This window comes from Peromyscus californicus, unplaced genomic scaffold, assembly GCF_007827085.1.
Source record: "Peromyscus californicus insignis strain IS unplaced genomic scaffold, ASM782708v3 Scaffold_16__1_contigs__length_79575227, whole genome shotgun sequence".
Lineage (NCBI taxonomy): Eukaryota > Metazoa > Chordata > Mammalia > Rodentia > Cricetidae > Peromyscus > Peromyscus californicus.
The window spans coordinates 10,209,456-10,233,034 of record NW_026294458.1 but is presented as its reverse complement, the minus strand read 5'-3'; the positions used below and the strand labels follow the sequence as shown (position 1 = coordinate 10,233,034).

General features: G+C 44.9%; 1 protein-coding gene across 1 annotated transcript in view; it reads left to right on the top strand.

Annotated features, from left to right (window-relative positions):
- The window catches only part of St6gal1 (ST6 beta-galactoside alpha-2,6-sialyltransferase 1), a 127,805-nt gene that overhangs the window by 87,687 nt on the left and 16,539 nt on the right, over positions 1–23,579 (top strand). The window contains 2 exon segments of the mRNA XM_052740312.1: positions 5,140–5,186; positions 5,189–5,239. Coding sequence (XP_052596272.1) covers positions 5,140–5,186; positions 5,189–5,239 — 98 coding nt within the window.

The window sequence follows — 23,579 nt, the reverse complement described above, 5'->3', positions numbered from 1 at the left end:
TTTTAAGAATTGATTCTTTGAGTATATTTATTTTAACTGTATTCGATCCACTTCCTCCTTCTCACTCCTCCCAGATTCCCCACCACATCCCCTTCCCATCTCCATGTCCCTTCCCCCTCTTCTTTTAATGACCGACTTAGACAAATGAATACTGCCCACATACACGCGGATGTGATCTTCCACTGTAGTGTGATCCACCTACCAGGTCTCACACCCCTAAAGAAAACAGTCCTTCACCCCGAAGCCATCAGCTGCTACTCCTTCTCCACTTAGGGGTGGGATCTCCAGCATCCCCCCCCCCCGGCCCCCCCCCCCACCCCATGCTGATTTGAGGTTGTTGAGGTGATGTAGGTCTTGGGTAGGCAACCGCAGCCGCTGTCAGTGCACGAGTGCCATGCTTCTGTCATTTCTGGAAGACACTGTTTGCCCCAGTCCTCCCTGGCCTCTGGCTCTTACAATCTTTCTATCCTCTCTTCCATGACATCACTTGAAGGTCTACTGTGTCTTTCTCCATTAGGATTTTTTTTTTTTATCTCTTTCGAATACTGGTGTTCTATGGAGTATTCCACTAAACAAACAGAGAATTATAGCGCTGCCCCACAGTGACCTTCAAAATACTTGAAGCAGAGAACCGGACTTTGTTTTCGGGTATCTAAGCTTATGTTTGTTTAAAATCCTGTGCAGAGTGGGCAGCCACATGCCACAGAGGTCAGCCTCAGGCTTTGGCCATCACCTTCCACCCTGTTTCAGACAGGGTCTCTCTGTGCTTTGCCGTTGCTGGGTACCCCAGGCTAGCTGGCCTATGAGCTACCAGGGATTCTCCTGTCTCTGTGTCTGCCTTCAGGTGGGTACTGAGAGTTGGGCCTCACGTCCTCAGGCTTGTATTTTACCCCGAGCTGTCTCCTTAGTTGCAATTCTGATACATGGCAAAGTCTTTTAAGTCTCACCTGGCTAATTTTCAGATTTCTCTTAAAAAGAAAAACCATTATATATATAACTCAGCAGTAATTTGTGTGTGTGTGTGTGTGTGTGTGTGTGTGTGTGTGTGTGTGTGTGTATGTATGTGTGTATACACACATGTACATGTACTGGATATGGAGGTCAGAAGATAACTTTGTGGAGTTAGTCCTCTCCTGACACCTTTATGTGTATTCTGCTGATCAAACTCAGTTACCAGATGTGGGCAGTAAGCGCCTTTAGCTGATGAGCCTTTGCAGGCCTTCCAGCTGGAACTCTTAAATTTTGGGGGGAAGGGAGTGGGGGAAAACATAGGCTAACACCAGGTGTTAAATGAATCCTTAAAGTTGCCTGCAAAGCTGCCTGGGGTTTAGGTGTTTGCAAGCCTGTCTGCCTTTTTCTAATCATGCACCTGATTCTCAGAGTGCTCTGTAATTGAAAGAGACCCCAGGTCAAAATACACTGGTTTGCTATTCATGAAACCCCTAGCAGCTAATAAAGAGCCGAAGTCTGTTTTCATATTGGCAACCCTGCAACTGAGGGCTAACTAATTTGTGCAAAGCCATTTATTTCTGTTATTTTGAGAGAACTCTGGCTATAGGGAAAGCTTTGCCGTCAGGCTGGGGTCCTGGAGAAGGTGAGGTCATATGCTCCTTTTAATTTCCTTCTGGTGACTGCCCAGGAGAACAACCTGGAACCAGGCAGAAACATTCAAAGGGGAATGCAGACCCAAACTGGATTCTCTAGAGCAGAAGGTGAAAACACACTTTCTGTCTCCCCAAGTCCGTAGTGATCCTAATGAGGCCCCCACAACTGGCTAGCCTCACCCCAACTTTGGTTTTACCCTTTTGGTTTCTTTGAATTTCTTTCTAGAAAACTAAATGTGATTGATTTCTGCTGTGTGTAATAGAATTAATTTTCTTTTTTCCTTTGCATTTGCTATAAAATAATGGCATTTAGGATGGTTCAAGTTGGACGACCCTAGTTCTTTCTCTCAAGTTATTGTCTGGCTAACATTGTGTTCAGGGTGAAAGAGGAAGCCAAACCTCTTTGTAAACTGGAGCCACAGCTTCATTTTAATGCAGTTTTTAAAAAACATTTGAGTTCATTCACAGACTCATCAACACCACGAATAGCAGCCTGAAATACTAAGGCTCAAGAAGTGTTGCAACATTGAAGCTGTTGGGCATGTCATGACTGTGGAGTCTAATGATGACTTCATACATACTGCTTTTAACAATGAAGTTCAGATCATCTGAGAGGCTGCTACTTTCCTCCAATGGAGAAATAGCCCCAGGAATTGGGTTAGAAAGCCCACTTGTGTAGAACTTTGGTGCAGTGGTTCTAACCTGTGGGTCGTGACCCCTGCAGGGTCCCATACTAGATATCCTGCATAGCAGACATTTATATTATAATTCATAATAGTAGCAGAATTACAGTTGTGAAGTAGCAATGGAATAATTTTATGGCTGAGGGTCACCACAACATGAGGAACTGTGTTAAAGGATCTCAGCCTTAGGAAGGTTGAGATCCACTGCTGTGGTGGTTCTCTTCCATCCATGACGAGATTGTTCGCTAGAGAGACTCCTCACTGTCTTTTGCCTCTAGTAGTCCCACAGATCAGACTATCGTGGCTCAATAATCATTGGGACCTTTAAAAAATATTATTATTAATAGTGTATTTACGTATATAAGCTATGTAGGTAAGTTGAATTTTATTTCAAATAATGGCATATTTTAACATACTCTCACCAATAAGAATGACATACTGTGTACTCACTGTGTGCTTGGCATGCCTGCTTTTGTCTGGTTTTTACATTTTATTTTTGTGTATGGGTGTTTTGTCCACATGTATGTCTATGTACTGTATGTGTAATTAGTGCCCATGGAGGCTGGAAGAGGGCATCAGATCCCTGGAACTGGAGTTATACACATAGTTGTGAGCTGCCATGTGGGTGCTGGAAACTGAACCTGGGTCCTCTGGAAGAGCAGCCAGTGTTCTTAACTGCTGAGCCATCTCTCCAGCCCCCCAGTTTCAAACACATAACATTTTTGTTCACTGAGGATTTCATCCATACACACAGTTTATTTTGTTCATACTCACACCCACACCCACTCCTCTCAGATCCACCTCTGGCTCCTCCTAACTTCTAGTTCTCGGTTTGTCTTAATAGTCACTGAGCTCAGTCTGTGTTGCTCACGCACTCATGGGTGTGGGGCCATCCATGTAGCTTCGTCTACCCTCTAGGGGCTACACCTTTAAAGAAAACTGACTCATTTTCCTTTAGAAGCCATAAACTCTTCCTGACTTTTCAGCTAGGGGCACACCCCCCCCCCACCCCCCCCCCACCCCCCCCCACCCCACCCCCCCCCCCCACCCCCCCCCCCCCCCCCCCCCCCGCAAGCTGCTGGGGTGTGGACTGGCTTTGTCCTGTGCAGTACCACCTGCTGTCTTAGTCCCACCGTCCTCCTCATGAGCTAACTGGAGGCCCAAGAGATTGACACCACTTGCTCGTGAGCAGAGGAGGGGTTGAAAGCGGCCACATGATCCAAAGACACCCATGGTTAGGTTTTCCTCTCTTATGTCTCATAATGATAGTGGCCTCTAAGTGAATTTGGCCGGCTTCATCCTTTCTTGCTTCCCCAGCGGAAAGAAAAACAGCATCCTGAGGCAAAAGCAGGAAATGAAAACTCCACGGAGCATGGTCGAGTGTGTTGGGGTGTGGGGCCCAGTGGGTGGAGAAAGGGTGAAGACTTAGGTCGGAAAGATCTCCAGGAATCAGCGTGAGAGATGACAGGCTCCACAAGGACTTTGGATTTTGGTCTTTGGTTTTTAAAAAAAAAAATCAATCCAGACTTCATGCCCCAGTCCTGTGCTGATCCGTGCTGATCCGTGCTGAGCTGTGCATCTTTTTTCTTCTCTTTATTTTCCTTTCCCTAGCCCAGTGGTTCTCAACCTGTGTGGGTCATGACCCCTTTGGGGGGGGGGGGTGAATGACCCTTTCACAGGGGTTGCCTAAGACCATCAGAACATACAAATATTTACAGTACAATTCATAGCCATAGCAAAATTACAGTTAGGAAGTAGCAATGAAAATAATTGCATGGTTGCGGGGAGGGTCACCACAACATGAGGAACTGTGTTAAAGGGTCGAAGCGTTGGGAAGGTTGAGAACCACCGCCCTGGCCAGTTCTCTGCCTGTGTTGTGCTTTCTGGTTGGAGGGACTCCTGGCCATGCCTGCCTAGCCTTTCTGTCTCAACTCTGAACCACCACACCATTAAAAGGAGAGTTTTTGAGTGCCTGTGTCATGGCATGAATCATAGTCGGTGACAGGCGTAGATTGCTGTGTATACCTTCTGTCTCTATGCAGTAAAATGCAAGGTCTTCGTGGGCAAGGATCTTGTCTTTTTTTTTTTTTTTTTTTTTTTTTTTTTTTTTTTTTTTTTTGCCCATATCATTGTCTGTAGTGCCTAAAACTGTGCCTGGCATAGTAGTCTTCAACCGGTATTTTCTGCATGAAGAAACGATCATCCTTTCTTAGGGTCAACATCAAGGACCTATCCAAAACTTTCTGCAAGGAGGAGCCTCCATTTTTCCCTCCAACCCCCGCCCCCGTCCCCTTCCCACCTGCCTCTGGAAGTTGAAATTTTGGACTATGTCAGTGGGTATGTGGGTATGCCCTGCCTTCTGGCTTGTCTGGAGCTGGCTCAGGGGAGCACTGGCGTGCATCTGGGAAGGAGCAAGGTAGGGCTCAGTTTCACTTAGTGCCCCCCGGATGACCTCTGGCTGTGGTTTTCTGGGATCCCATCAGGTGGGACTTTCCAACTCTGGTTTTACCTCTCATTTCCCTTCAGTTCTGTGAGATGGGGGATGAAGCGGAGGGGGAGGGGGAGGGAGAGGGATTGATTCCCTCCCTCAGTCTATTTGCTGGCTGGATGTTAGGGAGAAGCAGTGTTCCTCTCCTGCAGGGCACAGCTGGGGACAGTGACCTTCCTCTGATCAGAGTCTCTGCTCCTCCTGCCCTGGTATGCCTTGGGGTAGAAACAGCTCCAGGCAGCCTCTATGCACCATGAGATAAAAATGTCATGTATTTTGATCTCCCCTTCCTTCCTCTTCTCTGTCTTTCTTCCTACATATTGCTAGCACTCACCCACCTACTTCCGTTTCCTGTGGTTTGCAGATAATCACGATGCAGTCCTGAGGTTTAATGGGGCACCTGTCCGCCATACTTCCAACAGGATGTGGGCACAAAAACGACCATTCGCCTGATGAATTCTCAGGTAAGAGTTCTTTCCTCCAGATAGTGCATGAGACTAAAGCGACTACAGTGTGGGCCCCAGTGCCGAGTGTACCCACATCAAAGCTGCCAGCTTGATTCAGTTTCTGGACCTCCCGGGTCCCAGATACGTCACTGAAGAAGGGACAGTGATCCCGTGGCCAACCTTGTGATGTGCCCTTAAAATCGTCTCCCATGCTGATGCTGATAGCGTGTATGGATGGGGCTGCCTAAGGTCTAGGGATACGGGGTTCTGGTTTTCCTTGTAACCATGCAATTGTGCCTGTAATTTTGGACAAGAGACAGCCGAGTCCAGGGCATCCAGGAGAGAAGGAGAGAGAAGGAGGAAGGCTGTGTAAAGGGAGCAAGCATCCACGCAGAGCTCGAGGTGGGCTGTAAAACACTGCACCAACGTAGGACACACCACCGCCGCCGCCGGAGTCTGTAGACCATGTCCTAGAATCCACGCATTGCTTCCTGAGTTTCCTAAGTCCTTCCTGAAAGTATTTCTGAGTAGTAGACATGCTGTTTTCTCAACGCCAGCAAGAACTTTAGACACGTCCTTGCCAAAATTCCTGTTACTAAATTTAGTGACAAACACTGAATTATACATAGCCTGTAGCCAGGCACAGCGCTGCACACATGCAGTCCCAGCCACGCAGGAGACTGAGCCAGGATTAAGACTCCATCTCTAAATAAATAAACCAGTTCTCGACAGGGCCTCCAGTCCAGCACTGTTGGCAGTGAGCTTTGCTCTTCCCTGAGCAAAGGCAGGAGCCTTAGCTGTTCCTCTGTGAGTGTCTCATCTGTCTGCCTCTGAGGACTCCAGGGCCTGGAGAGGACCAGAGAAGCCCTGCCAGCACTTGGCTAGTATAGAGCCTGCTGCTTGTCCTGTAGCAGGGCCCTGGTGCTGAGTGTGTCCCCATCAAAGCTGCCAGCTTGATTCAGTTTCTTGACCTCCCGAGTCCAGATACGTCACTGAAGAAGGGACAGTGATCCTATGGCCAGCCTTGTGATGTGTCCATAAAAAAAGAAAGAAGCTGGACCCTGCACTGCTTCCTGTACAGTGCTCTTTCTGGGGGAGGCCCACAGTTGAAGGGGGGCGGGGGAGGCACAGAACTGCTGTGCATGCAAACTTGTTTCTTGGTTTTTTTTTTTCCCTGTCATATCTTTTTTGGGGAAGAGAATATCTTGCTATGCTGCTCAGGCTGGCCTTGAACTTTCAGTTCTCTTCTCTCTCAAGTGCAGAGAGTCACCTGCTTGAGTCACCATGCCCAGTTTTAAACCTTTGTATTATTGTCATTTTAATTTAAAGACAAGCCGTCACTTCCTATACTGGCGGTATCTCCAGTGCCCAGATATTTTCAGTGTCTCTGTTATTCCACTAGGGATTTTTCCTTTGTTTTCTTGAGACAGGATCTCTCACAGGGACTTGGGGCTGCAGATTCAACTACACTGGCTGACTTGCAAACCCCAGGGATCGATCTCTGCCTCTCCGGCACTGAGGTTACAGGAGCATGCCATTATGCCCAGTTTTTCTTGTGGGTGCTAGGAATGGAGCATGTGTCCTTGTGCACCTGCAGGGAAGCATTTTACCATCTCCCTAGGCCTACAGTTTGGATTTTTATATCACTTTGTTCAGCAATAGAAGAGATAAATGTTAGAGAAATGGTTTGATTAACAAGATTCTCTGGTCTTGATTCCAAAAGGGGCTGGATTCGGAACAATACCAACAGGGAGGCCTGCCTGAAGGAGGGATTGACAGGACAGAGAGACTCAGAAAGTGAGAGATTCTTCCTAGCTGCGGCTGGCCTGAAGGAAGAGGGTAGCAGGACTCACGTTGCCTGGTGAAGTGGGTGAATCTGGGCTTCCCGGTTGCTCAGATTAACACACCTGAAAATCTGATATGCCGCTAGGATCTTTTCCCCCCTCTAAAATCTCTTTATGTTTTGCCTTTAATGTTTTACCTGGTTTTCTCTTCTCATGCCCCAGACACAGGAACCCCGAGCTGGGAGCACCTTAGGGAGCACTGATAGCTATCTTCTGCTTCCATGTGAGATGGACTGATGACAATGCACACATGTGCCCATTCATTCAGCGAGTGTTTAGAGTATTAGATACTTAGTAGCAGTCAGTTCTTGGCCTCCGCAGATAGCTTGCCTGAGGGCTTGGCAGGACAGCCCTACTCTTTTACTAGCAGAATCATCACGCATAAGTTTACTCTCTAAAGAGGAGAATAACAGTATTTTCCTCATAGAGTCATTGTGAACTACAGATGAAGAAAACGTGGGAGGTATTTGGAGTATTGCATAACAGATCTCACACAAGAGAGGGGGTGGGTGCCTCTGAGCGAGCACAAGAGAGAGAGACGGAGACACAGAGAGGGCCGTGATGGTGTGGACTTCATAAAGGATGCTGACTGATAGCGACAGTGGAAATGTATCACATTTGGTGGCTGATGATGACGTGGCTGCTGGTGCTGGGCCACTGAAGGTGGGCGGGGTGCGGGGTGGGGGAGCGATCACCTGGTCCTGGGATGTGGGCGGTTCCTAACTCCTAGGACAGTCCTTGGCTGCTCTTACTATTTATCTGCAGACAGGGAGCTAGGAGTGGAGAGCGCAGTCCTGAGTGGAACAACCTCAGCCTCTCTTTTCTGACCTCCCCCTAGATAAAAGCAAGTACTCACACAAAGGAGCCTCAAGTTACAACAGAGAACTTCACAAGTGGGGACATGGAGCTAGCGGGGAGCCCTGCCAAGGAAGTCCAGGGTACAAGAAACAAGAGAGCGGGCACATCCGGAACTCGGGTCTTCAGGGCCTTCTCTTGGCCCCGCCTTGTAGGCCTGATAGTTACTGAAGTCTCAATGGGGGTTGGAACTTCCAGATCAAAGGCTGGAATGGCTACCCACTACAGGTGCAGGGACTTCCTTGGCCTCAGTTAGGAGGGTCCTGCTGCCTGTAAAAGTGCGCTTGGACCAGAGTAAAGACTACATTTGAGAGCTAGTGGGGGGCAGCTGGGTGGTTCCGTAGATTAAAGAATTGTTTTAAGTACGCCAGTGTGGTTTTTGTTGAAACAGTTGTTACTCAGGGTCATCTTGCTCACCTGGCAGGATTTTGTTTTTTCAAGAAGTGAACTACTGGGGGCTGCCCCCTTGAGTTGCCTGTTAAAGGCGTGGTCCTTGAGATGGGGATAGGCCTAATGGATGGTTGTTAAGTCAGGGTTGTCTCCTTTGTTATGGGAATGGGGTCCAGTGGCAGGTCAAACCTGGTGAACAAGTATTTACATCTTAGCATCCTAAATTTTGCCCTGACAGGCCTCTTTAGCAGACTGCTTATACAGGGTGTACTTTGGAGGCAGTGCTCCCTTAGCTGAATTCTACTTTGTGTGTGTCTTAGTAGGGTTTCTATTAGTCAAAAGACACCATGACCATGGCTGCTCTTATAAAGGAAAACATTTAATTGGGGCTGGCTTACAGTTCAGAGGTTTAGTCCATTATCGTCATGGTGGGAAGTATGGCGGCATGCAGGCAGACATGGTGCTGGAGAGGTAGCTGAGAGTTGCTACATCCTGGTCTTCCAGGAGCAGGAAAATAACTGTGAGCCACTGAGCCTGGGCTTGAGCCTCTGAGACCTCAATGCCCACCCCCTACAGTGACACACTTCCTCCAATAAGGCCACACCTACTCCAACAAGGCCACACCTCCTAATAGTTTCACTCCCATGGGCCAAGCATCCAAGCACATGAGTGTATGGGGGCCGTTCCTATTCAGACCACCACAGTGTTACTTAATGTCTCCTAAGCAAATCGCTTCTATTACTCTGAGTTTCTTCTTCATCACTATGACCTAAACACACAAGACCCACTTAAGGGGAAGGACACTTTGGGCTCACAGTTTCAGATGGGTCAGCCATGGTTATTTGGTCCCTCTTCTTATTGACCCAGAGTACTGTAGTGGGAGCATGTGAGTAAGAGCTTCTTCACTCTATGGTTGACAGGAAGGGCAGAGCTGGGACAAAATGGGGTTTATTTAAGATGTCTTTTAGGTATCTGTAGAGAAAGGTCAGGTAGACATTTACCCAGATAGGGATGGAGTTTAGGCAGCTCTGGATGGGAGAGGAGGAGCTGGGACCTGTCTGCATGTATGTGGTAAGGAAACAATGGGGTTGGAGAGAGAGAGAGAGAGAGAGAGAGAGAGAGAGAGAGAGAGAGAGAGAGAGAGAGCGCGCACAGAGGCAGAGAAGGACAGAGACAGACAGACAGAAAGACAGGGAGGAGAGAGGAAGAAGGGAGGTCCTACCAGGAGCTTAGGCTAACTAAGGAGAGAGAAGATGAACAGTGAGCTGCATTAGCTGCTGCTGAGGAGCCAGTTCAGGCGAAGGCTGAGTGGCATCTTCTCTCTTTAGCAAGACTTTTGGGGTTTGTTGTTTGTTTGTGTTGAGAATTCTAGTTCTATATGACCGGGGAGAGATGGGGGTTGAGATGTCCAGGGCCAGTGTATCCGTGTTCCATGTCAGCAACTCAGACCATGTTTTTCTGTTGTATGGGCTACCTGTAGAAAGACCACCCAGGAGGCCTGAATAAGTCAAATTCTATTCTCCAACGGCAGGGCTGTCCCACACAGAGTAGCTGGAAGCAGCCCCAACCTCAGATTTAAAAGCTTGAGCTTTTAAAGGCAAAACTGCAGTTGTGTGATTGGACAGAAAGGTGGTTGTGGACGTCGGTGGGAAGCAGGCAAGTGCTGTTTGCAGCAGCGGAGAAATAGCAGAGACTCGGCCTTCTCATAACCTTGAGGTCAGGGACGCACTGTGTAGACGGTTGTGTAACCAGTGACCAGTTTACCCAAGATAATTTTAGCACTTAAAGTTTTTCCTAAGAATACTCTCACGGGATAGCGTAACTATAGTTTAGTAGCCCACCACATTCTTCTCTGGTTCTCGTAGAATGAGTCAAATGATTGGGTCAGTCTGGGGAATTTCCTTTTAGGGCCCTTGGTGTCTCTAGTGTCTTTGGCTTCTGATTGGCTGGAGGGGGGGGGGCAAGATACAAACGGGTAAACACTGCCACTCACAAATGAGCATCAGGATGCATAAAACAAGACAGAGAAAAATGAACACCTGCTTTTCCCAAGTAAAATTTGATAGTCCTGAAGGGAGCTGCCCAATCAGATCTCAGCGCTCGTCTTGTCACTCTCTGATTTTTTTTTTCTTTAATTGAATTGCTCCTGTCAGATTAAAACAGCACATTTCTCTAACTTCTGAGTAGTAACAGTAGGTAATCCATAGTGGTTCTGTTATCTAGTATAGCCTGTCCACGTTCTTTTTGTTCTTTATTTAATAATGCAGTGGCTGTGGAGGTATCGTTTAAACCTTTAACTATTTTACAGGCCATCTGGCTAAGCTCCTTATTGGTGTACACAACCTGACTGGGGAGACCTATTGCAGGAGAGTGATGGCCACAGCCTCAGATTTTGTGACAGGGCTATTTTGTCACCACAGCTGTGGAGACCCACAGAGGTTTCTTAGTGAGAACTTACTCAGGATCCAAGAATCTGAGCTTGCTTTACCCAGCAGGGCTGCATAATGGGATGGCTTGACCACAGACATGGTTCCCAGGTGTTTGGAAAGGTCTGCACTTGGCTGTGTGGTATGCTCTGATTTAGCAAGGGGGTAGGTCTTTTGCCCGCCCTTGGCATTGTTATAAAGAGCCCTTTGGAAGAGCCAGAAGGGGCTGGTGGATTTTGATCCAGGTCCTCCTGAAGCTATCCTGTGTTTCTGTCTGTCTCCTCTCCGCTGTCTTTCTAGCTAAAAGTTTCTTATTCCTCTCTCCTCCTCATAGGAACCCTTTAAAAGGTGGGAGCTGGCCTCCTACACGCAGCCTCTAGTTAGGGGCTTGCTGTGTCTCTGACATCAGTGTCATATTGTGCTTCTTTCTTCCTGGACCGCTGGAAAAACAATAGACGGTCTCTTTAAGTATCAATGGGCATTGTGAGACAAGTTAACAGGAATGTAATTATAGGTATATAGGAATATAATTATAGGTGTATTGTTCACAAGTGAAAAACCATCCTTCAGGGAAAGAAATATGGCTGGCCCATAGAGGACGGCCTCGGTGCGGGAACACTTTTATTTGTCCCTTGGGGATGTGGAACGTGTCTGGGGGCAGTGTTGTAGTTTGGATGCACTCTAACCCCGGGAGTATGGAGTCCTGTGGCATCTAGTGTTCATCATTAGAAGCTCTTTCCCAATTGTAAGCATCTTTATAACTGACGGGCTTTAGGATACCTGTCGAAGAGTTCACCTGGTTAGGTTGGCAATATCCTGGCCAAGTTTACAAACGGGTGTAAGACATGTGCCTAACAAACATTCAGCATTTGACTTCTCTTTTAGACAGAAGTCAGTAGTACTTACAATATGAGCTAAGTTTACCCAGGTGCTATAATGTAAACACTGTCCTATTATAACAGAGTTTATTTCTATTTCTTTTTGTCCTAGAATTGGGTAGTCAAGGCAGAGAAGACAGTAGAAAGGGGAACCAAATTTGAGAGTACTGAGGTGTCTTTGTGTTTTATATGGAAATTGTGACCAGGATCCACCTCTGGGAGCCAGGTGAACTTAACCTTTAAAGGCTCCTCCGAACGAGTCATGGCTCACTCACTGGCCAGGAGTGTCTGTTGCTCACTTGAGCTGGGTCTAATGAATCCAGGAGTGATCCCAGCAACTTTAACAACTGTGGATGTGGTAAAAACCATGGGATATGGTCCCTTCCAGCGAGGAGGCTCAAATGTCTTTTGGATGATGTCTCTTAACCCAGACAGTGTTACCAGCCTGGTAAGGGTGGGGTATCATGTTGGAGTCTCCTGGCTGAGTTTCTCTTGAGGTTTTGCAGACATGCTGAAGAACCTGTTGCAGGGCCCGCAGGGCCTAGAGAAAGGAATGGTTAGAAATTTCCACTGAGTGTACATCTCGTAGTATAGGTAGGAGAGGAGGAAGTCTGCCCAAAGGAATTTCAAACGGAAAAATCTCCCTCTCTAAGGAATGTACCTACCCGTAAGCCAGTAAACAGGAGGAATAATTTCAGCAGTTGAAGTTTTTTCTTAAGAATCCTTCCACGAGATGGTGTAACTATAGTTCAGTAGCCTACTACAGTGGCTCTCCACCATGCCGGGATTTATTGAATGACAGTAAGTTCATAAGCCACAGCGATGTCATCGGCAGCAATTTAAGTGACTGCTGCGGTGGAGTTCAATAGGTTTATGAAGCCTTAAGAGGGGAAGCTGGTAGAATTACAAGGGTGAGATAATTAAATCAACCCCAGCATCCATGCCAGGTGACCCTCCACTGTCTGTCACTCTGGCTTAGGAGAGTCTGACCTCTGGGGGGCACCTGCACTCGTGAACACACACCCCTACACACAATTTAAAATGATCATAAATCTTAAAGACTAGAAAATGCTGACTTTGTCTCACAGTTAAATTTCGAGGCTGTGGGAGACAGCGTATCATGGCTGGGAGGAAAGTGGCTTGCTTCGTGTCTGGGACTAGGGAAAGAGCAGCAGGGCACCCAAGTGCCCTCTTCCAAGATATGATCCTAACAAACAAGTGTATCTCCTAAATGTTCCATGACCTCCAAATAGAGCCATTAGGAGGAGCCAGCCTTTACCGTGGGACTTTGAGGGCCATTCCAGATGCGTGCTATGTCACGGGGGAACCTAGAAAGTCGCCGTGCAGAGGAAGGACCTAGCTTAGAGTAGGCCTGAGGAGACGGCGAGTTTATACCCTAAGCATACTCATAGTCTATTACCAACAAGAAACAGAACCCGGAAGCAGCTAACCCTGAGGAAAAAGAGAACCTGACTTCCAGATTATTAGTCTAAAAGCCAATGCTGCTTTACTTTTTGCTCCTAACTCTATATTTTGCCGCATACTTTAAGAACCTTAGCGCATTAAAATTATTCGTTTGTGTTTTGGGGCACACAGTGTGTGAGGATGTGATTATTTTCCCTCGTTGACTGGAAGGAGTGTAGACTGGAAGGTGCTGAAGGATCAGAGGTGTGTGTTGTTAGAATTCAGTTGCTGAAGATTCAGACTAGAGTGCTGTAACTTTAAAATATTAAACTAATAATTTCAATACTCTAGTTTCTTAAATGGTGCAGCAAAATATAGAATTATCAGCAAAAGGGAAGATCAGAGGTGTGTGTTGTTAGAATTCAGTTGCTGTAGATTCAGACTAGAGTGCTGTAACTTTAAGGTAGCAAATGCAATCCCTTTAATGGCCAGTTTTCCTTCTATTGTCTCTCTTCATCCTATTTTCAAAAGACAAGACCTTTTGAATGACACCTGCCTGTTAAGGTTTACTGAGACTTAGTATTGTTAATCCTGCCAAATGAGAATAACATCACTACCACAAATTTTTGAGCCAAATTTGAAGCAAGCTTTATTAAATACTGGCCAGGATAATGGACACTGGCCAGGTCCATACTCAGGATTCCAAGGATGTGTCCCCAAATTACATTAGTCAGAGGCTTATAAAGGCAAAATCCAAAAGGCTATGCACTTTCCACCTTTGTCCAATCAGGGGCAAGCACATCCTGATGTACTTCCTGCCTATGTACCTCTTACCTACTTGTGCTCAAGTACATCCCGTGCAGTTGCGACAACCAACCTTGTTTACATAAGTGAACAACAGCACCCAGTATTTCGGAAAGTTATCTGTCCTTGGGCAAGTGGGGCATACAGGTTAGAGCAGTTACTACTCTTATGGGGTCAAATGACCCTTTCACAGATTTGCCTAAGACCATTGGAAAACATAGATAATTAGTTACATTAAGACTCATAACAGTAGTGAAATTACAGTTATGAAGTAGCAACAAAAATAATTTTATGGTTGGGGGTCACCACAACATGAGGAACTATATTAAAGGGTCACAGCACTGGCAAGATTGAGAACCAGTTTTGTTTTATAGGCAGGTGGGGAAACAGGCTGTACTTATCTGGAGTCTGTTTGACCTGTGAGAGGTGGATTCAAATTGTAACTCCCTGAAGCTTACATGAATTTTCTTAGTGTACAAAAAGAGATAAAATTTTTAAATCTATTAGTATCATCATTGTTTGTAGTCTGTACTGAAATCCATAGTGTAGAAAAAGCAGCTAACAGGTGTCTGTAGAACAGCTGGAGTAGACTCAGGCCTAATAGCGAAAGCTATGACTTTGGGTTAAAAAGCATGAACATTCTTTTCTCTGTCCAGAGGGCTGGATATATAGATTGGACAGAAATGTTTTTAGCCCAGTGAGAAGCACCTTTAAGTCTATACTTAGAAGACAACCAAAAGAAATTTAAAATCTTGAACTTGTGACTGAATAATAGTGGTCAGTGCTTTACCAGCGTATCAGAACTCCATTGATCAATGTCAAAACTCTGACCTTTTGAAGTCTTAGTGTAATATTGGCACAGTGAAAAGGAAAGAAGTCTGAAGCATTTCTCATTTTTCACATACCTTAAATAACTTCCTTAGACCTTCAGAACTCACTTAAGCTTCCACATCCTCAGAAATTACTTTCTTAGACCCTTGTAACTTTAAATCCTTTTCTTTCTGTCTAATCATTACCAGAGACAGGAGTAGTCATTGCTGAGAGCAGTCATTGCAGAGCAACTTCAGTGTGTGTGTGTGCAAGAGGTTTACTGGGGGAGTGGGGACGGAGGAGTGAAAGAATGAAAGACTGTCTCAGAGTGGAGACAGGAGAGGGGCAGACAGACAAACGGAACAGGCAAGAAGTGAGACAAGAGACAAGAAAGGCAAGAGAGAGAACTGTGCCTGGCGGACACTTTTCAGGGGTGCACATGGCAACTGGTGATGGTGTAACTGTCTTGGCAGCCAAGGCCGGCTGCTGCCATGGCAGGAACTGACATTCCTCCATTTTGTTTATTTTAAGAAGTGAGGAACTAGGAAGGGGTAGCTGGCGAGGCGGGGATGGGAGCGCCGTGTTCTCTAGACTGCTTTCTGTTATCTGGGGGCATCAGCATCTTTGGGGGACCTGAGAAAGCTGGGATAGCTGGATGTTTCACTCGCTGTGCAGGCTCTGTGGGACCGTTCAGCACTAGGAAAGTGCAGCCCTAGTTGAAGCATCCTGTGAGGTTGGACCACATGGGGGTAGCCATTTTGAAGCTGTCCAGGATGCAGATTTTTGAGGGGACCTGGCAGGATACTGGCAGAAGATAAAGTTAAGTTTTAGGGAAAATTTTTTTCTTGGTAATTGAGGGAGGGGAGTCCCAAGACCCAGAAAAGGTGGGGGGAGATCACACCCTTTGGAACAGGCAGTGGGTGGGAAAACTAAAGCTGTTGATTGACAGTACTTGTCTGGGATCCATTTGACCTGTTTGAGGTGGATTCAAGTTGACTCCCTAGAGCTTACAAGAATTTATTGAGTTTACAAAAAGAGGTAAGTTTTAGACACATTAGTATTCCCACTGTTTGTAATCTGTACTGGAATCCACATTGTAGAGAAGGCAGTAGACTCTCGCCTTTGAGTCATAGAGACACAAAAATGATTCTGGTTAAAAATATTAACACTCTTTCCTCTATCTAGAACACTAGATATGTATAGATAGATTATACAGATGTTTTTATCACAATGAGAAGCACTTTAAAGTCTATAGTTAGAAAACAACCAAAGGGAATTCCAAAGGGAGCTTGTGACTATGATAATATAGTGGTATAGTATAATAGGTAGTACTGTGCCAGAGCTAGATAAATAGCTTATCAGAACTCCATTGGTTAAAGTTAAGACTGAACTTTTGAACTCTTAATTAAACAGTAGCATAGCGAAGGAAAGAAATCTGAAACACACTTCATTCTTTTATATACCTTGAATCACATTCTTATCACCACTTAAGCTTTTCATGTCCTCAGGCCTTTATAACTTGCATTTACACACCTTAATAACTTGGATTTACACACCTTAAGTCACTTTCTTATCACAATTTAAGCTTTCACATCCTCACATAAACTTTATACCTTAAAACACCTTCTTTCTATCTAATCATTCACCAGGAGACACAGGTGGTTGATTACTGAGGGCAGTCATTGTAGAGTGTGTTTTTTAAATCTCTTTTCTGAGTCTGGTAACAAGATAAACTGTGTCTAGACCTAATAGGAGCTCTAGGAAAGTGTGGCCTGTGGCCTGAATTTTACACACAAAGAACTTGGTTGCTGCTGTTAATCCAACAAAGTCATCACTAGCCTCATCTTCAAAGCCATCAGAGTTCTGAGAAGGATAAATTTCACCTGAGTAAGCAGACGTGCAGACTAAGCAGCTTCTGAATCTACTAAAAATGACAGACAAACTGGCTACCTAGACGGCCATTCTAGGTTCCTCCGTGGTTGTTGGGGGCAGAGGTCTCAGAGCAACATCAGTCTTTGGCTGCCAGGGCCAGAAGAGCTGACAGACTTTCCTGTGGAGTATGAACTTGGTGTGTGTGTTGGGGGGGTGGGCAGGGACCAGCCTACCATGTCTAGGCAAAGCAGGACAGTCAACTCCCCAGTGTCCTGCTTGTCCACAGTCTGGACAGGGTCTTGGCAGCAGTTGAGGTGAAGGGCAGTTTTTGACTCAGTGGCTGGCTTTGCCACATTTAAAGCAAGCTCCAGGTGGAGGTTCCTCTGTGCCTATCATCTTTTGAGAAGATAAGGGGACTGCCAGGAGCTGGCATGTCTCTCTCAGGAAAAGCTGTTTTCTTAAACATTTTAAATGCCAAATTCTCAGATCTCTGAAGCATTTGAGGACCATTACCTGTTAAGTATAGCTAAACTAGACAAACATTGCTTGTTTCTAGTTACTTGTTTTAGGCTTAACTTTGAAAAACATATATAAGAAGTTAAATCTGACCACATCCAAGAATATGATCCTTTATGAGGTGACTGACTGTTCGTTTGTGTTCCTTGACAGTCTACAACAAGCGGCTTTTGTAAGACTAGGACTTGAATGTCCCATCCCTGTTTCAGGTGACCGACCATTAACTTGCATTTTTAAATTATCCTTAACAGATTACAATAAGTTAGTAGCTTTTTATAAGAATAGGACTTTACACTCCATTTTCCATTCCTGTTAGATTTAGCCTTAAAAAAATTTTTTTAAGCAAATTTTGAATTGATGCTCTTGTAGTATCATAGAAAATGGGCTCAGTAAAGAAACCAAAATAGCCATTTTGTGGGTGAAAGCAAAACAAGTTTGTTCCAAACTGCCAAGACAGTCTCCAGAGAAGTCAAGAAAAGGCAACAAGGGAAAGATCCCCAGGGTCAACTGAGAACAGGAGAAAAGGGGGCCTGTGAGCTGGGGTGGAACCCATGAGCCAGGGACTGAGGGAGCCCAGAGGCCAGCACTGCCCTTGACAAGCCAATGGACACCATGTTCACATGATAATGGAAGGGCCACAAGCTCCCCCACCAGAGAGAAGGAGGGTGACTCTCTTCCTAGCAAACAGCAACTTTCCTTACGCACTGGAGGGAATGGGGGAAATGCCCAAATGCCCAGCCCTGGGAAAAAGGACCCTCTGGGGGACCAGACACTCATATTATAGAATATCGCAGTTTTTTGTATGGCTTAGTTTATCCAAATAGCTGAAGCTTAAAGTGAGCAAAGCTGAAGCTAGACAAATATTACCGTGAACCTGAGTAGACCTTCGGAGTCTATAAATCTTATTTATCAAATATATTATTTATCAGACTTATCTAAGTTCTCTAGAAGCTTGGTGTTGAGCACTTAGGAAAGACGTAAGTACTTAGACATTAATCTCTAAGTTAGCTTTTGTTCATCTGGATAGACCTTTATAACCTTAGATTTTTATCACCCTATAGAGTATATTCTAAACCAGAGTTGAATCACATATACAGTATGTTGTAGCAAATATAGCCTTACATTTCTATGATCATAAAAAAAGTCCATACCAATCCAAAATATTTGAGACTTGTTGCTTCCTTGGTCTAAAAAGAGATACAATGAACAGAGCTCATTAGGACTAAGAGTTGTCACATGACATGTACTCTTTAACTTTAGGAAAGATGTTGCCAGTCATGTAGCCGCCTACATCCTCATGAGGTCACCAGCCAAGATGGAGGAGAGCCACATGGTTGCTATTTAAAACATGTTTTGCTATTTAAAACATGTTTTCCTAAACAAGAGTTGAACCACATATACGAAATGTCGTAGTAGATATAACCTTAAGTTTTTATCATCATGCAAAAAAAAAAAAAAAAAGATTCTATCCTAATCCAAAATATCTTGGAGACCTGTTGTTATCTCCTTGGTAGGCCCATTCCACATGACCACCTTTAGTCAAGATGGTGGTGAAGTCACATGACATCCGTAGCAAAATGGTGACCAGCCATGTGGCTGCCAGTCACCTGTTGTTTGTATCCCCAAATGGAATCGTGCACATGGTTCCTTTAATATCATCCATTCATAGATTTTTAACTATCAACTCCCAGTGTTACTAGTTTTAAGTTAACTTTTTCTCACAGATTTTATAGAATTTTTAATTATATCCAATAAACATAAATATTGAGGTACAGAATGTTCACATAAACTAAGTCTAATTTATAGAGGAAAGTTTTAAATATACTTGAGTCTAGAGAAGGGAGAGCCATGATCCAACTCTAGAGCCAGCTTTCAAATAAAATAAAATAACATAAAACAACTTTAATATTATCCACACTAAAAAGACATCTGAGCTCCTGCTAAGCTGAATTCAGTGGCCAAAGAACTCACATGGTGGTAGGAGAGACAGGAAAACTATCCGACCCATTTCTGTCTCAGCATGTTTAAACAACACTTATGGACACACCAGAAAACACAAACAGACAAAACTTCCCAATGACACAGGCAGACACAACTTTCTCAAGAAATAGACAAAACTTTCCAACAAGATGGACAAAACTTTCTCCAGAAAACAGACTTTGTTACAAATTATATAGATTTTAAGTCATGCCCAGGGAGCAACTTGCAAATCCTGAGATAAGAGTTTACAGCATGATCTATAGATATAGATATATACCTTATATATAGATATATAAGATATGTATATCTAATATATATATATATATTTGTGTGTGAGAACAGAGTGCAAAGAAATCATAGAGATAAAAGATTTTTAGGAGTGGGGAAGTAGAGGTAAGTGTAGAGCTTGGTGAGTTCAGATAGAGATATCTGGGGTCATTTGTCTGTGGCAGTGGCAGTTGTTAATGATTTGTGAGAATTTGGAAATAAAGTTTGCCGATGTTGGCCATTGATTTGCACTGAGGCCAGGCTGTTGCAATAAAATCTGAGTCTGTGGAGGAAGGGGGGGGGGTAGCAGAGTGGAATACTGTGCCCATGAGAGTGAAGGCCGAGCCGCAGGACTGCAGGTGGGAACTGAGAGACAGTGCAGTAGGTCTGCAAGCTGGCTGCACAGGTGAGAGAAAGCCAGGAGGGAGCAGAGAGAAGGGATGTGTCCATGTGGATCAGCAGGCAGAAAGAGCCAGAGCCACGTGGAGAATAGAGCAGTCTAGAGCTTAAACCTGGGTCTCCCAGGCTGCTGGGAGAGGGGAGCGAGCAGGAGAGGAGATGTCCACGTGGGTGCAGCAGGCTGCAGGAGCCCAGGTGGAGGTAACGCAGGGCAGAGGGAAGCAGCCGCTGAAGAATCGGACTCTAACATTTGAAATCAGATTCAGTCACAGACAAATGATTCATACATACCTTGCCGCGGGCCAATCAGCAGACGCTGCAGGGGGACAGGTGTTTGCTGAGCACGCTGAAGCTGGCCTCTCCGGCTCTGACTCCCACGTTCCAACAAACATATGAACAGGACATTTACGCCATTTAGGGAGAAAGAGCAGACAGAAACAAACAGGTGTTGGAGCGAAGAAAAAGAAACAGAGTGGAGAATTCTTTCTTGTTTCCCTGGCCACTCAGTCTATGGTACACCGAGGCCCGACTTGATTTGAAAGGGATGGTCAGAGGGTCTTCAACAAATGTCCCAATAGGAGCGAAGAGGTCTATGACACAGTTCCTATGGATGAGGCAGACAGAAGTCCAAAACCTGAGCACCCTAGGCATCCCTGGAACTCGGAGAAGGACTTGCAAGTTCTTTTAAATAAAGGAAAAGTAAAAAGTTACATCTGCAACCTGTTGATCCTTAAACATGAAGCCTGTTAGCCAGCCAAACCTGTCCACCTTTTCAGTAGGAGACTTAGTAGCTCTAGAAAAGGCAAGGCCTGATTTTTACATATGAAATGAACTAACCAGGTGGCTGTAGCTTTGGGGGATGAACCTGGTTGACCGCTGTTGCCAAAAAAGCAACAGTTATTACCAACAGCCATCAGAGACCTGAGAAGATAAATTATAGCAAGGAGTATAAACCAAATGACCTCTGTATCGATTAAAATGACAGACACTCATCAGCTGCCTGTGGTGTTGATGGCTTCATTGGGGGGCAGATGTCAAAGGTCTTTGGTAGTCACACAGGACAGCATAGGCCTCCAGCTGCCAGACCCAGAAGGTCTGAGATTTTCCTGTGGATGAGGAACTTGGGGCCTGCTTTGTTTGACGTAGGCAGAGTAAAGCAAGCCACTCAACAGTGCTCACAGTTTGTGCAGGGCCCGGGCAGCAGGCAAGGCATGGGGCAGTGGTTAGTGTCACCACAGTCCAGCTTTGTGAGCCATTTGGAGGCCTTAGGGTTGCCGCGAGGAACTGGTATTTCTCTCTGTCACAGGAATCTTTTTCCGTTAAACATTTTAAATGCCGTATTCAGCAGGCCTCGGAGAAGTTTGGAGGACCATCTATTAACATGCCTGATTTCAAGTAGACTTCACTGGTTTTCAGTTACTTGCTTTCGGCTTAACCTTGACAACATGTAGAAGAGGCTAAATAAAGCTTATTCCTATAAGTAAATTACATTAGTACGTAGCAAGACTACAAGTATGGTTCTGAACCAATTAAAGAATTTGACCATTTATAAGGTGGCTATTAACGCGAATGTCTTAATCGTCTTTAACAGTTTACAATAAGTAGCTTTAAAAAAAAATAACCATTTTTGGACTGAAGCTCTTTTAGTATCAGAAGAAAACTTTGAATCATAAATACAGTCCACAGGGAGACTGGCAACTTTATTTTCCTGGTCCTTTTATGGTGCGCTGTTACAGAATATCCGTTTCTTGTGTGACTCAATTTATCAAAATAGCTAAAGCTGAACAAAGTTAGCAAAGACCCAGGAGGTTAGACATGCATTTCTAAGTTAGTCTTCATTAGCCTGGCTAGACCTTTGGCAAGGCGAGACATTCTATGGCTCTTTGCCAGACTGCTTAGGTCATTGTCTTCCTGTATCATAGGAAAGGAATATTCCAGTTTCTGGTGTTTAGTGTTTGGTGCTCATAGCTGTGACCCTACCGCTTTAGCTTTTTATTTATTTATTCATTCACTCATTTATTTATTTACTTTAAGATTACATATTAATAAAGACAACATAATATAAAACATTTTATGAACTTAAAATGTCTTATAGTCTCACAAGTTTAAGCATTTAAAGAAAATATCCAGTTTTTTAATTTAATTTTTTTTTTTTTAACAAAACACCAAAATTTTCCTACTAAGAAAAAGCTTAAAATATCTCAACTGTGGGCTCCTCCAACATCAAAAAATAAATTAAGTACCTTTTTTTACTTCAAGAGGGGAGAAACAGGACACAGCCACAGTCTGGACAAAACAAGGCCTAAACGCCAACTAAACTCAATGCTCAACATCGGGGGTTCTCTTGCAATCCTCTGGGCTTCCCCAAGGCGCTTGGGTCACCTCTCCCATCCCGGCCTCACCAGCACACACAGCCTGTCTTCCAGGCTCCAGCCAGCTCCTTTTCATTGTGGCCGGTGTTTCTAGTGGCTGTCACGTGGCACCGGCACCTCCAAAACTGCTGAGGTTCCCCATTGCACCTGGACTCTCTTTAGGAACTCCAGCCCTGCCACACAGTGCCATACCTCAGCTGCTCTCCCGGACCCCTTCAGGTCTTTAAAACAAATACCACCTGGGAGGCTCTTAAGCGACCAAGTGTGGCTGCCAGCATGAGATACATTCTTATATATTAATACATGGAGCTGCAGCTTTCAGACCTTATTAAACAAGCATTGTTTTAAAAATCTTTCATAAACCTTTTTTTTTATTTTTAAATTTTATTTATTTATTATGTATACAGTGTTTTACCCTCACATGTACCTGTATGCCAGAAGAGGGCACAAGATCTCATTACAGATGGTTGTGAGCCACCATGTGGTTGCTGGGAATTGAACTCAGGACCACTGGAAGAGCAGTCAGTGCTCTTAATTTCTGAGCCATTTCTCCAGCCCCCCATAAACCTTGTTTTTATGACAAGAATTACCATACAAAAAAGTCCATCCTAGTCCAAAATATCTTGGAGACCTGGTGTTGCCTCCTTGGTTAGCTTATGCCATGTCCCCTTTCGTTAAGATGGTTGTGAAGTCCCATGGCATCCACTCTAGCAAAGATGGTTGCCAGCCACATGGTTGCCTCATCCCAGTGGGAACAGCAGCCAAGACGGTGGCCAGCCACTTGTTGCTTATATCCAAGATTGTGCCCACATGGTTCCTGTAAGATGACCTATGGATAGATTTTTAACTATCAACCCCATGTTACGAGTTTTCAGTTAACCTTTTTGTTATAGATTTTACAGATTTTTAACCAAAAGCGTGGTGGCTACCACTATTCACACATTCAACTGAGTCTGATCAATTTCTCTCTAGGTTCCCATGTTTGTATACCAGAAAACACAGACCTATCCGTACACACAAAACAGACAAAACTTTACGGCATTTAACTGGGCCTAATCAATTTCTGTCCAGGCTTCCAGTATCCAAGCAATTAGAACCAAGGGAGGGGTCAATATCTTGCTTTTTTATCCTGGACAGGAGGACATTGGGTCCCATGGAACCCTTTCTCATCCCAGATTGGAATCCCAACAGAGCCAGATGTCACAGAAAAGGGAGGCCTTCGTAGATACTTGCTGTCTTTTTCAGCACGACAGTTCACTCTGATAGTTTGCAGAACTGAAAGCAAGCCTCGAAGCCTTGGAATGTCTCAAGGTGCGCACCTCCTGAGGTGGCCCTTCAGCCCTGGAATCCCGGAGTCTGGCTTTAGAATTTGGGTGGGTGGTCTGATCTCACTGAAGGCTTCCAGAAAATGTTCATCCCACTGGGCAAGAATAAGGCCTCTGCCACAATTTCTGAGCCAAATTTGAAGCAAGCATTATTAAATGGCCAGGACTATAGATACTAACCAGGTCCATACCCAAGATTCCCAGAGTTTAGCCGCC